This window comes from Helianthus annuus, chromosome 5 (assembly GCF_002127325.2).
Source record: "Helianthus annuus cultivar XRQ/B chromosome 5, HanXRQr2.0-SUNRISE, whole genome shotgun sequence".
In the NCBI taxonomy this organism is placed as follows: Eukaryota; Viridiplantae; Streptophyta; class Magnoliopsida; order Asterales; family Asteraceae; genus Helianthus; species Helianthus annuus.
Window position 1 is genome coordinate 148,852,890 of NC_035437.2, and position 16,361 is coordinate 148,869,250.

The 16,361-nt window shown below is 38.4% G+C and overlaps 1 protein-coding gene across 1 annotated transcript; it reads right to left on the reverse strand.

The window, feature by feature from the left end:
- Window positions 1-4,256: 4,256 nt before the first annotated feature.
- LOC110941534 (pyruvate decarboxylase 1) lies at window positions 4,257-7,745 on the reverse strand. Its single transcript, XM_022183175.2, has 6 exons — window positions 7,224-7,745; window positions 6,941-7,104; window positions 6,051-6,701; window positions 5,142-5,259; window positions 4,864-5,052; window positions 4,257-4,645 (listed from the first exon to the last, which is right to left on the reverse strand). Exons 1-6 carry the CDS (start codon window positions 7,725-7,727, stop codon window positions 4,481-4,483), a joined length of 1,791 nt encoding a protein of 596 aa, XP_022038867.1. The 5' UTR covers window positions 7,728-7,745; the 3' UTR covers window positions 4,257-4,480.
- Between the last annotated feature and the right edge of the window lie 8,616 nt (window positions 7,746-16,361).

Consider the following 16,361-nt stretch of genomic DNA (forward strand, 5'->3'; position numbering starts at 1 on the left):
TCTGTTGTTGTTGAGAAGAAGAATCTGGTCTTGAATACATCATCGTGTATGCTGAAGGATCAAACTGATTTGTTGTGGAAGGTCCGGTGTTTGAGATGAAAGCTGTTTGAAGCTTCGCGTGTTGAGAGGCTGGTTTTTCTCCACTAATACCACCTGCAATCCCATAGTACATCTCTGGATTCTGAGGAGTTATTGTTCTTTTTGCCTTTAGCTTTTCATCTACATCTTTGTTCTCCAATTTTTGAATTAACTCATAAACGGTGATTGTGTCCAGAACACCATTTTCCTTGAGAATTTCAAGATAACCGCTCCATTTTGCTGGTAAGCTATCAGCGAATCTCTTCACCATTTCTTGTGGAGTGGCAGTGACTCGGAAGGCAAACATCTCACTCAACAAGTGATGGAACCTTGTAGATAACTCTGCCAAACCCTCATTCTCCATACACGTGAAACCTTCAAACTCTTTCTTCAGCAATTCTTGCTTGATCTTTCTAGATTGAGCATTTCCTTCACATCGTAACGTGAGCATATCCCACAAGCTTTTAGTAGTCGTGCAGTAAACAAACTGGTGGTAAATGTCTCTGTGAAGAGCTTGTGTGAGAATCATGAATGCTTTCTTTTCTAACTCAAATTTCTTCTTATCATCATCAGACATAGTGCTGTAAGTTTCTAGATTAGATCCTGCAACTTCCAACTCATTTTCAAATGGGGTGAAGAAACACATCCATAGATCTTGACCTTGCCCCTGAACATAAGTTCTCAGCCTTTCTTTCCACCATCCCCAATCATTGATGTGATTTAGTTTTGGCGGTTTTGTGCTTGTACCAGTTTCACTGTCGTTCTGCATCATGGCTTGAATGCTGCTGCTTTGATTTGTGACCAATGCCCATTGATTTGCAGTTATCATTGCAGCTTGAGGTGGAGCAATAGCCTGCATCCATGCAGTTTTGTTGAACTCTGACGCAGATTGCGTGGCTGATGATTGCGTAGCTGATGCTTGTGGAGTCAAAGTTGTTGTAGTCCACGCGGATGGATCCCACTGACCGTTTGTTCCCATTTTATAAAAATTAATATATTAAGTGAAAATTGATTTAAAATTTGAAAAATTAATTTTTCCTTTTGAAAATTCAATGTTCACAAACTATGTTAATATGTTGAAAAGAAACAAACAGCCGAAAGATCCTGGATCGAAAGACCTGAAAAACACAACTGTTAAACTTAAACAGATAAGGATCGAAGGATAATACTTGTTCGAAGGATCAACAGTGTTCGAAAGATCACTGTTGAATTTCGAACAATAATTTCGAAAGATTCTCCAAGACGAAGGATCCTTATCTTTCGAATAGTAACAGTAGCTCGAACAATATATCCTTCGAAAAGAGTCCTTGGCTCGAAAAATAACTCACAGACTTCGAAGGATACTCGAAGGATGAATATCTGTCGAACCTCCTGATCGAAAGATAGTCTTTCGACTTCGAAGGATATCTTTCGAACAGATCTGACACAGTTGACAAAAGGTGACAGGTTGGTGAAAAGGTGATAGGTTGGTGGACAACTTTCGGTAAAAAGGTATGTTCAGACCTTACCTTTCTACCAACTCAGATTTGACCAATATTATATTACCTAAAATGGAAGGTTCTTATCCACAAAAACCGGTCACCGGAGTAAGCCGAAATTTGGCCGGAAAGTACCAAAGTTCTTAAAAAAAACAAGGTTTTAAGTTACCCAACCCGTCCTTTAACACACCCGGTTAGTTTAGAACACGTTTTTACGTCAAGAAATCCAAGAAAAACACTAAAAACGGGTGCTAAACCAAGTGAGTTTTGTCCAAACACTCCAAAGTCTTGTATAAACTCGGTTTTTAACAAGGAAAAGAGCCACGGATCTGATACCACTTGTAGGTCCCCCGGAGGTTGAGGTTAAACCTTATCCTTGTTATGTTTAACACTCTAGCAAGTGCTGAATCCAAGCTAGAATGCAAACCGATAGTTTAGATGAGAACAAAAGCTACAAAGAGAAAGAGTAGACACACAAGATATCAAAGTTTTCCCTTGTATTTCAGTGGACACGGTTACAGCCCTTGACCAAACTGAAAATGCTCTCTACAAGACTTGGTTCACTCACATACACTGTCTAACTACTTTCGGATGTCTTACTGATGTCTGACTGTATATATACCCATAACAGATTGATTGCGTCGAAGGATCAGAAAGTCTGTCGAAAGATCATCTATCGACCAGAAACCTTCCGAAGGATCCACATATACCTCGAAGGATGGTATATCCTTCGAGGTCCATTTGAATCCATCGAAGGTTATCTTTCGAGGTCATCGAAGGATATAATCAATCCTTCGATGACATCCTTCGAAGCAAACAAACTTACAAACTGAGTGTTGACTGTTTGGCCAAGTCAAACCAGGAGGATGGTTGACTTGGTCAAACTTACATCCAAACACATATACAAACCAATAAATGACGTAAACAAGACTAACAAAAGACATCGTTTTATATCATAACAAAATACAGACAAAGTACAGACACAAGTGCACCAACAATACTTATACTTATACATAAGTATAATAGAGTTATGTTTACATAATATACATAATAAATATGAAATATAATCGAGTTTATATATTCTAACACACCCCCTTAAACTGGATTATATTTGCGGGAGTGCATAAGAACCCTTCGATTGGCTTCATTCACTGCCTTCTCAGCCTGCCGAAAACCGAATCTCCGTCGCTTTTGTGCTTTCTTTAGTCCCATCCAGTCATTTCCAGCAAATAGAGCATAGTGCTCTCTATCTTCTTCCGGTATACATCCCGTGCTCATTGTTCTTCTCCCCTGAACAGCAGCTTGATCTCCGATTCCTGAACATCCCAGTTCTTGCTCGTGGAAGTCTTCCTTGTTCGTTGTTTTCCGTCTCTCACATCATCTTGAACCGACTTGAATTTGTAGTAGTAAATGAGAACATCTGAATACATAGCATATATAATTCTCATGAACTCTCCATCTTGGTAGTCATGACCCATATCTTTAGATACCATTGCCCACAGATTATTCGATGTTACAATCCTGTGGCCCCCTTCTCTTTTTACTATCATGTACAGTTCCAGCAAGTTCACCTTCCAATTGTTACTCATGTACGCAGGAATTGGTCTTGTTGTGATTCCCATCCTTATTCTTAGAAACCAGTCTATCATTTCTTCGAATTTAACTTCTAATTCGAACGTGTATTTCATCACGTATTCACCGTCTTCCAACATATCTAAGAGAGCCTTACAATCTTGAAACTCGTTGAATTTCATTGCTTGCAGAATCATTATATTCCAATCGGCTTCATTGGAAGATAGATTCAATTTTTCAAAATAATCATTCAAGTAATCAAATTTGAACGCTTCATGATCTGATTCTCTATTGATTATTGTTTGTTTCTCTGTCGAACCGAGTTCATCCTCTCTTGTTAAACCGGTTATATTATTTTTCTTATTCAAAAGGGGTGTACTGAAAGTGGGATAAATTTTGCATTTTTCTCCATTAAATTGCACCATGTATCCTTGAATCACCAGTTGATCAAGGCTGAGAACGTTTCTGTCTAATTCGGGAGTATAATAAACACTTTGAATTCGAAATTTCTCATTTCCTGATATTACATCCACAGCCCCTATACCCCTTATGAAACAGAAATGATTTTCACCGGTGTTTGTTTCAACACCGAACATATTCCTGATCCTCTTGAATGCATCTAAATTACCAGAGTAGTGACGTTTAAAACTCGTATTTATATACCAGATTTCAGACCAGAGACCTCCATCAGTGCCGTTGACGATGAATTCTGAGTTTCGAACTTCATCTTCTTCATGTTTTTGAATGCCGGTATCAATGGCTTGCCTGATCAGAAGAGTTGCTTCATCATCTTCTTTTGCCTTGCAGTAAGCAATTTGATGTCCGGGTTGGTTGCAGTAGTAGCATCTTCTTTGTATTGTCTTTGCCATCGATCGTTCCCTTTGTTCGTCGGAACAGTGTTTGCATGGTAGGACAGTTGCAGACGTGTAAATCCTTTCTCCTTCATAATCTGCCGTGGCTCCGATACCACATGTTGGCAACGGAAGTTTAACATGGTCATGACTATCACATGCAGAACTTGATTCACCACAATCATATGATGAATTCATGATGAACAAACTAACAAACAACACACACTCGAAAATTGAATATGATGACAGTTAATGAAGGATATTATATTGAAATATCTTGGTACCGGTTATTGATCCCGGCAAATTGTTTATATACATATTGTGAGGGACAGTTATTTCCGGTGGTTATTTTTGGCGGGAGTAACCACCATTTTAACCGGTATGTCTTAGCCGACATGTCCCTATACATATATTCGATACACATACTTATACAAAAGTATAATAGAGTTATGTTTACATAATATACATAATAAATATGAAATATAATCGAGTTTATATATTCTAACTTGAAGGACGACCATTAGCAGCCGAAAGCCTTGAACCCAACAAGAGCAATTCTTTGCTCGTATCATCCTTGTGAGTTATCACTTCAATAAAGCACAAACAATTCTCTTTAGCTCCCGTTGCAGTCTCTATTGCTTCAGCTAGATCTTCTTCACAAATCACCTTTAAATTTCAGCAAGTTCATTGTGAAAAATCGTACATGAGGTGACAAAATACACATGTTCGATAACCATCCGTCTAAATAGAATTCATTTCTTTCTAGCTAAAGTTTCATATTTAATTAGCTAATGACATGATATATATATATATATATATATATATATATATATATATATATATATATATATATATAACTAAATGGGTCTGAATAATTGTCTTACCTTTGTAGTCCAACACTTGCCCTCGCCATTGTGGATTGCATCAACCAATCCAATGTAGTTCCAGTTCTTGATCACATTGTATGGCCCATCATGTATTTCTACTTCGGTGGAGTAACCACCATTATTTATTAGGAAGATTATAGAATTTTGTCCACATCCCAACATTGTGGACACATCTTGGGCTGTAACCTAATAAAACGAATCGGATTAGAAAAAAAAAAAAAAAAAAAAACTGGATTTAGATCATCAATGAGATTAGGGTTGTAAGTTGTATATACTTGAAAACTGCCATCGCCAATGCAGGCTATCACTCTCTTATCAGCAGCAGCCTGTGCATACCCAAGAGTAGCACCAACTGACCACCCAATGGACCCGTATTGCAACTGGATTTCATATCTACAACACAAGTTTTCCGTAATCAAAGCACGACGATAAAAAAAAAAAATACGCCAAACATTGGCTAGGCTCATGTTTGGTTCGTTTCGAGCTCTATATCCAAAGCTTGAGCTAGACTCGTGGGTAGTTTATCAATTTCGACATCCCGCTCTGTGTCGACTTTTTAGTAGTTATTACTTAATTTATATGCATTTATAATTATTATGTGTGTGTAGATAAAGGATCCTGTACATTAATCTAGAAGTGTGATAAGTGTATTATAATACTATATATAACACTATATAACACCATATAAACACCGTATAACAATATGTAACACCATATAACACTATGTAACACTATATAACAAATATAACATTATAGTTTGTCTGATAGCATATCTATGATAGATGTATAGTGTTATATATTGTTATATAGTGTCATATAGTGTTATATGGTATTATATGGTGTTACATAGTGTTATACGGTGTTTATATGATGTTATATAGTGTTATATATTGTTATAATACACTTTCACACTTCTGGATTAATGTACAGGATCCCTACCCTGTGTGTGTATATATATATTAGTTATAAATTTTGATGTAGCATAAAATATATTACGTATCTATTTCATCATAATTTTATATCTAGTGAGCCAGCTGTGGCTCGATAAGTGAAGCTCACGCTCGGGCTCGTGTAGTAAACAAGTTCATATTTATACTTGGCTTGATTCTGGCTTTTAAAGAGCTAATCTCGAGTAGCTCACGAGTGGCTTGACTCGTTTCCACCCGACCCAGCTTAATGCTTACCCACATCCTTGTGGCAGTTTTAGTTTCTGGCAATTGAACCAGGAATCTCCTGTTTCAGCAATTATAGTGGTGTCATTAGACAACATCTTTTGTATGTGTTCAAACAGAACATTAACCCTCAATGGCTCCCTAGGAGCCCCTTTAAGAGGATGCCCTTGAGGGACAAAAATCCTATTGTAATTTTCATATGCAGTAGTGTTTTTCTTAAGCCTTTTGGCTAGAGCTAGCAAGAAATCCTTCATAAGGATACAACCAAAAGTGGGCCCATTTCCAACTATGACCCGATTGGGGTGAACTATCAGTGCTTGCTCTTTCTTGAATAGGAGAGAGTAGCCTACAGAGCTTAAATCGTTAAATACAGGGCCAACAAAGATGTGAGCATCGGCTGATTCAATTATTTCTGCACAGAATGATGTGCTTAGAGCACCCCAGTACGTCCCTATGAAGTGAGGATGGTGCTCGGGAACTAGCCCTTTTCCTGCTGGTGTTACTGCAAGGGCATAGCCAGAAGCGTCTGCCAATTCAACAAACGCATGGCATGCGTGTGAAACGCGTAGTGTAGGTCCTCCCACCATTACCGGCTTTACTGCTCTGTTCAAGAACTCTGCTGCAGCCTCAACAGCTGCTTCCAGTCCCATCTTATTACTCAGCCTACAGTTACACCATTAAAAAAGCCCTCATAAGCTCAAAGCATGTATAAAATTTTATTACTGGTACACGCAGTGGCGGAGCTTGACCAAAAGTTACGCCCCTGGGTACGCGAATAATACTTTTATGTGTATCCGCTAAATGGACTCCCTAAAAACCAAAATAATCCCAAAAGCCACCTATAAATGCTTTTACAAATGTTAAACGTACAAAAAAATTCGACTAATATTGGTACAACATACTTTGGGGATAAAGAAAATGGAATTGGTTCTTGGCTAAACATAGGATGAGGAATTGCAGGCAAATTGCAGCTTATGCTAATGTAAACAGGCTTGCTCTCTTTCAGAGCAGTCGAGATAGCGGTGTCGATCAGCTCAGGTGCATCATCCAAGTTATTCACCACAGCCTACGTTAAAAACCGAACAACTTAAGCTTAGATATGTGCATCATATCGTGATCTTTTTTATTATTTATAGTTAACTAACTAATTAACTACTATAACAGAATAGCTTAGAACATTTGTACTTGATAGCAAGTGACTGTCTGAAAGCAACGAAGCTCCTGGCTGAAATCCGGCAATCCAATCGTATGATGAAGAATTCTATTGGTACCGTAATCGTTCGAATGCGGTCCACCGACGATACATATCACCGGAAGATTCTCACTGTATGCGCCGGCTATGGCGTTGAGTACGCTAAGTCCACCAACAGTAAAGGTGACCACACATGCACCAACGCCGCGGGACCTAGCGTACCCATCCGCAGCGTATCCTGCATTCAGCTCGTTGCAACAACCAATGAGGTTGAGGCCGGGCTCAGCTATGAGATGATCCAGCAAAGTTAGGTTGAAGTCGCCTGGTATAGAGAAAATGTCAGAGATGCCGATCTGCACTAGGCGACGAGCCAAGTGGCAGCCGAGTGTAGACTCGGCCCCGGAGTTGAAGGGTACAGCAGATGACTGTACGCAACAAGTGGCGTCAATTTCGTGGGGGCTGCCAACATTGGGAATAGCTTCGATTTTAGGATCCATAGTTTTGATAGATTTTGTTTTAAATTTAGTGTGTAAGAAATGGAGGATGCATTGAAGACTATTTATAGGCGTGAGAGGGTATGGCTTTTGGAAAAGGAAATGCTACGGGGGTAACTAATTTGGATCATTTGGTTCCTTCTCTGGCTAAAGGGCCGATGAAAGCTTTTGATGAGTGATAATATTCCGTTTGCCATTCAAAAAAAAAAAAAAATGCTACGAGTGTTACGGTTCAGTTTCCTTTATGTTTATTCGTTTTTTTTTTATTTGGTTTGAAACCGAATAATCAAAACTCTTAGAAATACATGAGCTCGTTAAAAATTTAGGCATAGGTAACACTAAGGTTGCTCGGTATGGGGACCGGCCAAGGGCCGACGGGCTCCGCTCCGGCGCCGGACCAGCACACCGCCCCCTAGGCCGGCCCTGTCGTCTCCGGCTTGCCTCCGACGCCCAAGACGGGCCTCTCTCTCTCTCTCTCTCTCTCTCTCTCTTCTTATTTATACACACACACATTGTTAATCAATAAACATGTATAGAACATAGAGGATCAAAAGTGGCTAGAGTTTATTCAATAGAAAGCATAGTTTACAAATGAAAAGAAAACAAAAATTATATAGCCAGGCTACGGGCTTACTAGCTAACGGGCCAAAGCCTAAAACAAACTAATAAACTAAACTTTCTTTATTACGCTAACATCCCCCCTCAAACTCACAATGCAATAGTAATGAGCATTGAGAGTTTGTCACATAAGAACCGGAACCGAGATGTCGACTGAGTCTTGGTAAAAATATCCGCAATCTGCAAGGCTGGTGGAACAAATGGGAGCGAAATTGTCCCACGCTGAAGATGTTGACGAGTAAAATGACAATCAATCTCAATATGTTTTGTCCGCTCATGAAAAACAGAATTCTTTGCAATCTGCATAGCACTTTTGTTATCACAGTGTAGAGGAGTAGGCTGAGAAATGTTAATTCCCATATCTGCAAGAAGCCAACGTAACCAAACGATCTCACATATAGTCACAGTCATAGCACGATATTCAGCCTCAGTAGAAGATCTAGAAACAACATCTTGTTTCTTACTTTTCCATGAGATTAGCGAATCTCCAAGGAAAACACAGAAACCAGTGGTGGATTTACGATCATTAGGATCACTATCCCAATCAGCATCACTATAGGCACGCAACTCAAGAGAAGATGTCGAAGGAAACAGGAGACTCTGAAACTGAGTCCCACAGAGATATCTCAGAATAGAATACGAAGAACAGCTCCCCAGTGAACAGAAGTAGGAGCAGTAACAAATTGACTAACCACATGAACTGCATGAGCAATATCAGGGTGAGTAATTGTAAGCTAAACCAAACTGCCGACAATAGTACGATATAGGCTCGGATCAGATAAAGGAACACCATCAGTAGGAGAATACCGTGCATTGGTTTCAAGAGGAGTGTCTACAGTCTTGTTATCAGTAAGCCTTGCCTGCTGAAAAAAATCGGAAATATACTTTGTCTGAGAAAGGAGGTATCCTTTCTGAGACCGTGCCACCTCAATACCCAAAAAATACCGTAACATGCCCAAATCCTTCATAGCAAAACAGTGAGCTAAATCATGCTTCAGGGACTCAATACCTTCATAATCATATCCTGTAATAATCATATCATCCACATATAGAGACAGAAGAATGCGTCCTACACTCGTACATCGAGTAAATAATGTTGAATCGTGATTACTAGGAACAAAACCAAGGGAAGTAATGACTATAGAGAATTTCTCAAACCAGGCACGAGGGGCCTGTTTGAGGCCATATAGAGCTTTCCGAGGCCGACAAACTTCACCAGGCTGATGAGCAATTCCCGGGGGAGGAGTCATGTAGACCTCCTCATGGAGATCACCATTCAGAAAGGCATTCTTGACATCCATTTGGCAAATCTTCCACTAACGAACAGATGCAACAGATATCAGAGTACGAACTGTAGTCATTTTTGCCACTGGGGCAAATGTCTCCTTATAATCCATACCATACTTTTGAGAGTATCCTTTTGCTACAAGTCTGGCCTTATATCGCTCAACAGACCCATCAGACTTCGTTTTAATCTTTTATACCCAACGACAACTAATTGTATGTTTACCAGGTGGTAGCGGAACCAAATCCCACGTCTGTGTCTGATGAAGAGCACTGAGCTCTTCAGCCATAGCATTGTGCCAAAGAGGATTAGAGACAGCCTCTCTATACGATGCAAGTTCAGATAGATGATGTATATTTGCTATGAAGGAAGCAAACGAAGCCGAGTAAGAAGAGTAGGCAAAATCTGGTAGCTTGGGGGACTTACATTCACGAGTGGACCTCCTTAGAGGTGGAGCTGTCTCAACAGATGAAGGAGTTGTCTCAGGTATAGTTGGACCAGAAGTTGTGTCTGACGAAGTGTGGGTGTCTTGAACTGACCCATCAGGTTCTACTAGCCCATCAGGTTCAGTAGATGTAGCTGGAACATCAGACGATGTTGATGCATCAGTGTCACAAACAAAAGGATCAATATTCAGGAGATCTGGGTTCGTTACATTGTGCGATGTGGATGGAATAGAGTAGAATGGAATATGCTCGAGGAAGATAACATGCCTTGAAACATATAACTTCCTACTTACAGGATCAAAACAAGGATACCCTTTCTGTCCATTGCCATACCCTTTCGAACCACTGGCATAACCTAAGAATACACATAAGGCTGCCTTATTTGACAATTTGTCTCGTTCAACATGAGGACGGAGAACAAAGCAGGTACATCCAAAAACCCTTAATTCACCGTAATCAGGGAGCTTGCCATATAGTTTCTTCCCAAAAAACACATGTTGGGCAGTTAGGATGCTTCTTCCCAAAAAACACTCGGAACATCAGCAGATAGAAGAAACGAGCGAGCAGTTTCCACAAGATGACGGTGTTTCCTTTCAGCAACACCATTCTGCTGAGGGGTATCAGTACAAGATACTAGTGTATTGTACCATCTGATGCAAGTAACTTTCTAAAAGCATTGGAGGTATATTCACCCCTTTGGTCACACCGGAAGCACTTTATCACAGCCGAATGTTGTGTCTTAATATAGGCTCTAAAGTCTTTGTAAATGTCAAAGAAATCAGATTTACGCTTCATAAGATACACCCAAGTATAACGAGTATAATCATCTATGAAAGAAACATATCGACCTACCCTTAGTGGAGACTGGTGACGGACCCCACACATCCCAATGCACAATATCAAAAGGAGCAACAGAACAAGATATACTTTTTTTAAAAAAGGCAAAGCAGAGAACTTAGCAAGTTTGCAACCACTGCAATCAGAAATATCACAAGTGCTCAATTGACTCAAAGCACCTGTAGAAACCAAAAACTTTAAAGCGATGCTGACACATGTCCCAAACGAGAATGACATCGATAAAAATCTAGAGATGAACGACTCAAGCGAAAAGAAGACAAGTCAACACTAGATGCAGCTACATAAATTTCTTTGAGACCATCCAAGACATAAAGTCCACCCACTCTACGACCGGTCCCATTCACCCTCATAGAACGTGAATCCAAAACACAACAAATAGAATCCGAAAAGAACACCCAATAACCAGATTTGCACAACTGACTAACCAATACAAGATTTAAAGCAAGATTTGGAATATAATAGACATTAGTGAGAGATATATGTGGAGTAACAACAGATCCAACGCTTTCTATTGGCATCGATGTAGCACTCGCAGACATAACAGACGCACATGAACTAGATGTCAAAGATACAAAAGATGACAAGTAGGGTGACATATGATGATGTAACACCCCAACCCGAAAGGGGTGACGTGTCACTATTACAGATATCAAATTCAAAAACTAATTCTAAAGTTTAAAAACGAAAAGAACCTAATTACATTTTCTTACATTACCGAAATATAATATATCTTTATCTTCACGACACTCTTCACTTATTTCCCATGTTTCCCAAATTACCTGTCAAACAAATAAGACAAACACAAAAACAAAACTACGGCTGAGCCAAAAAGTTGCCCAGTAACGGAGAAATCAATAGTACGTGTAAAGACGAACAGGAGAGAACGAAACGAAAGGTGAACTAAGACTAACATTGAAACGACATTTGAAACTTTGAAAATATATATTTAAAAGAAAATAATTTAGATAACCCAAGTTTTGAAAACATAGTAATCTAGTACTTGTAAAGATTATGCAACCCGATACTGGAAAAAAAAAGTTCTAAAACAAATACTGAGGCGGACACCAGACAAATGCTGAAAATAGAGACTGAAATCCTGGCACTGAAACAAATACTTACATAACCTGAATCTGAAAACTTATATTGAACGAATAATAGATACTGAACATAATCACATGCATATAATCATATCAAACATATCATAACAGAGACAAGACATACGTGACAACATGTAACAGTAAAACAGGTCACGTAATATAGAAGCACATCATAACATATACAAGACATACGTGACAACATATAACAATAAAATAAGTCACGTAATATATAAGCACCCACGAGCCTAAACAGAGGCATACATGGCTATAGTCCATGCGCCGAGATGGTGCGTGTAGGCGTACAAACATTATTCCATCTCAACAGGAGTCAGGAGTCAGAGCTAAGATCGATCTATTCGTCTCTACGGGTCAGGTGCTACACAAGCACAAACTAGAGACGCCGTGAACTTTAGTTACGCACCGTCACGATGAGTGCCATATCGTTGACGCCCCAACGACAAGTCTAAACATATAATTGCTCGGGTGACAGAGTACAAAGTCGTATCAGAAATAAATGTATCGTGACATAAGTCTAAAAGGGAACATGCAATAATGAGCACAATATCTAAGGTCTATTGCATGCTACAAGAGATACTAATCATATAACAATATGAACCGAAACACATAATGAAAACATCCGTACTACAAAGTAACGGACTTGAATAAAAATACTATGATGTCAAGAAAAGGAATCCATACCTTAATTTAGCAAGCGAAAACGAAATCCACCAATCGAGTCGTTCTAAAAAGATGCGAACCTAAAACCCGCATTTATGAGATTAGTTTTAATTACTAATTTAACTAGAAGATATCTCGTTTAAGTTTTCCTGGCGACCGCAGACTGAACTTACTCTTAATAGTTTATCAAAGTACACATCTGGTCAACCCTCACAACATGTGTTCTATACGTTATCATGTTTGTAACAAGAAATATATACATATGCGTTTAAAAAAACATGGTTTATAACTTATTTAAAAAAATACGAGTAGATACCCAACTCATTATACACAATGAAATTATGGAGTTTAGCCATTAATAGTTAGTTCATAACCATAAAGCATACATATCTAATTTCCTTTATTTCAAAGATTATGACCCACATTTGTTAAAACACACACACATCAAACATACATCCCCACATACCATCATCCCTAACACAGTCCCTTAAACACACATTCATACTTGTAGTACTCATTGCACATACTAAAATAAAAGAAAACACATATGTACTATACTACACGTAGCATTAAATGCACACACATAATACATGCACATCACATTCCACCATACCTACACACCATTCAAACACAAACTCATGCACAGTACACACACATTACTTTTTCTCGCATACAACACACACATCATACACACAATTAAACTCACACAACACATGACAGACACACACGGCGCATACCTTGACACAAAAACATACATCCATAAACACACACTTACACATACCATGTACACTTACTAATCAAAATTTACACACGCCCACACATTCAACGCGACACAAAACTTAACAACCACATACACAAGGCAAACGTCACCAACATGTAAGTCAGCAAAATAAAACTAGAACCAACCCCAAGCCCTCGATCGCCGGATAGAGCACGCCCTTAACCCAAATAGAAAGTCTATAGCCAAAACATATTAACAAGGGTGATTTGTTTGACTACCTCTTAGATCGAAACAACGAGCGCCACGGTGCCGGAAGGCGTATGTAGATACAGTGGACCGTACGACAGTTCAAAGCGGTGGCGTTGGTGTGTGTGGGACGGCTGAAGACGGCGGCATGCGGTCTAGGTAGTTTCACGAGGGCGAGTAATTGTGGTGGTACAACTGATTCGCGGCGGCCGATGCTGGTGCTACGGGTTGTGCGGAAATATAGTGCAGACGGAACAAATGTAATATAATGGTGTGTGTCGGTGGCGGTTCACATCTGCCGGAGAGTCATGGTGCGGCGTGACGGAAAACTCTGAAGGAACGGATTCAAGGGCGATTTCAATGGCAAGGTGTGTAGGGTTTAAAGAGACTTAATGATCTGCCAATCTTGCTCCTGAAGTTTCGGTCTTTTGGTTTGATACGGGTAAGGATTTGAATGGTTGATGAATTATTATAATAATTATTTGTAAATTTAAAAAAAACATCCATCATTAATTAATCAATTTCCATTTGAATATCTACAATTCACTTTTTCATTTTTTTAACTTATACTTATTAATTATAACAAAACATTTGTTTCACATATGTATACTTATCCTTAACTTTATATATGAAAACAAATCTGATTGTTTTGTAACAAAATCTTAAATTTGAAAACAAAATATGATATTTGTTGAATCTAACGTTATTATTATCATCATTTTTATATTAATATAAATGCTCAAGAAAATCGAGGTGTTACAATTCTACCCCCCCTAAAAAAAATTTTGTCCTCAAAATTGTTAAGCATGAAAGACACACATATATCAACATAACGGATTCATAACAAACATAATAGATTCAGATACAAAATATGGTACTTTATTAATACTGAACTTTTAAGGTGACAAGTAAACGATGACTAAATCGGATCAAAATTCATATGAGATCCAACAAAGATATCTAACATATGAAATATAAGAGTACTAAGACTTAAGTAGATTCGGATAGACATCAATCTACATAACAGGAATCTAAAAGCGCACGTATGTACCTATAATTCACGATTTCGTTCATGACCGTAATTGTCAATTATCTTACAACCGTGCCCTAATTGTCCTCCCTCCATGCATCTCAATGACCTATTCAAATTGTAGGGAAAGGAATACTAACGATAAAGGAAACATGGTCAATTGTTATAATTTTAAGACATAATGAAAAGATAATAAATGTAGAATTGTTTATCTTGATAAAACATAAAACTATTGTGGAACAGGAGACAAAACCAAAACAAAACAAATACTGCTACAGACACTTAAAACATGTGACGATAGATATAAACCAAACACAACATCTAATTCTACATCGAAAACTAAACTGAAACTGAGACAAATTTCGATACAAAACCGATGCAGATACTACCTCAAAGAGATAGAGCTGATACTAAGACAGATTCAGATATTGAACATGATCATAAGCAGATTTAGTAGCGATTGACAAAAGAAACGCCTCAAGCAGATAGACACAAAGACGACAAACTGACGAGTATGAAGATTGACTGGAAGTCGAAATCCTAACCCAACGTCTACCCATTAACTCACATGTTGTTTTTAAGGTATAATTTTTCTAGAGGAAAGAGCCTTGGCTCTGATACCATTACTGTAACACCCCAACCCGAAAGGCTGACGTGTCACTATTACAGATATCAAATTCAAAAACTAATTCTAAAGTTTAAAAACGAAAAGAACCTAATTACATTTTCAAACATTACCAAAATACAATATATCTTTATCTTCACGATACTCTTCACTTATTTCCCACGTTTCCCAAATTACCTGTCAAACAAATAACACAAACACAAAAACAAAACTACGGCTGAGCCAAAAAGTTGCTCAGTAACGAAGAAATCAATAGTACATGTAAAGACGAACAGGAGAGAACGAAACGAAAGGTGAACTAAGACTAACATTGAAACCACATTTGAAACTTTGAAAATATATATTTAAAAGAAGATAATTTAGATAACCCAAGTTTTGAAAACATAGTAATCTAATACTTCTAAAGATTATGCAACCCGATACTGGAAACAAAACAGTTCTAAAACAAATACTGAGGCGAACACCAGACAAATGCTGAAAACAGAGACTGAAATCCTGGCACTGAAACAAATACTTACATATCTTGAATCCCAAAACTTATATGGAATGGATAACAGATACTGAACATAATCAGATGCATCTAATCGTATCAAACATATCATAACAGAGACAAGACATACATGAAAACATGTAACAGTAAAACAAGTCACGTAATATAGAAGCACATCATAACGTATAGAAGACATACGTGACAACATATAACAATAAAATAAGTCACGTAATATAGAAGCACCCACAAGCCTAAACAAAGGCATACATGGCTATAGTCCATGCGCCGAGATGGTGCGTGTAGGCATACAAACATTATTCCATCTCAACAAGAGTCAGGAGTCAGGAGTCAGGAGTTAGAGCTAAGATCGATCTATTCGTCTCTAGGGGCCAGGTGCTACACAAGCACAAACTAGAGACGCCGTGAACTTTAGTTACGCACCGTCACGATGAGTGCCATGTCGTTGACACCCCAACGACAAGTCTAAACATATAATTGCTCGGGTGACAGAGTACAAAGTCGTATCAGAAATAAATGTATCGT

What these genes read in the sequence shown, in the direction of transcription:
- LOC110941534 (XM_022183175.2), bottom strand. Translation starts at nt 7,727, where the DNA reads ATGGATCCTAAAATCGAAGCTATTCCCAATGTTGGCAGCCCCCACGAA. An exon ending in AGACAGTCACTTGCTATCAA is followed by an intron (nt 7,105 to 7,223) that starts GTACAAATGTTC and finishes TTTTTAACGTAG; the next exon opens with GCTGTGGTGAATAACTTGGA. An exon ending in AAACTGCCACAAGGATGTGG is followed by an intron (nt 5,260 to 6,050) that starts GTAAGCATTAAG and finishes CTTGTGTTGTAG; the next exon opens with ATATGAAATCCAGTTGCAAT.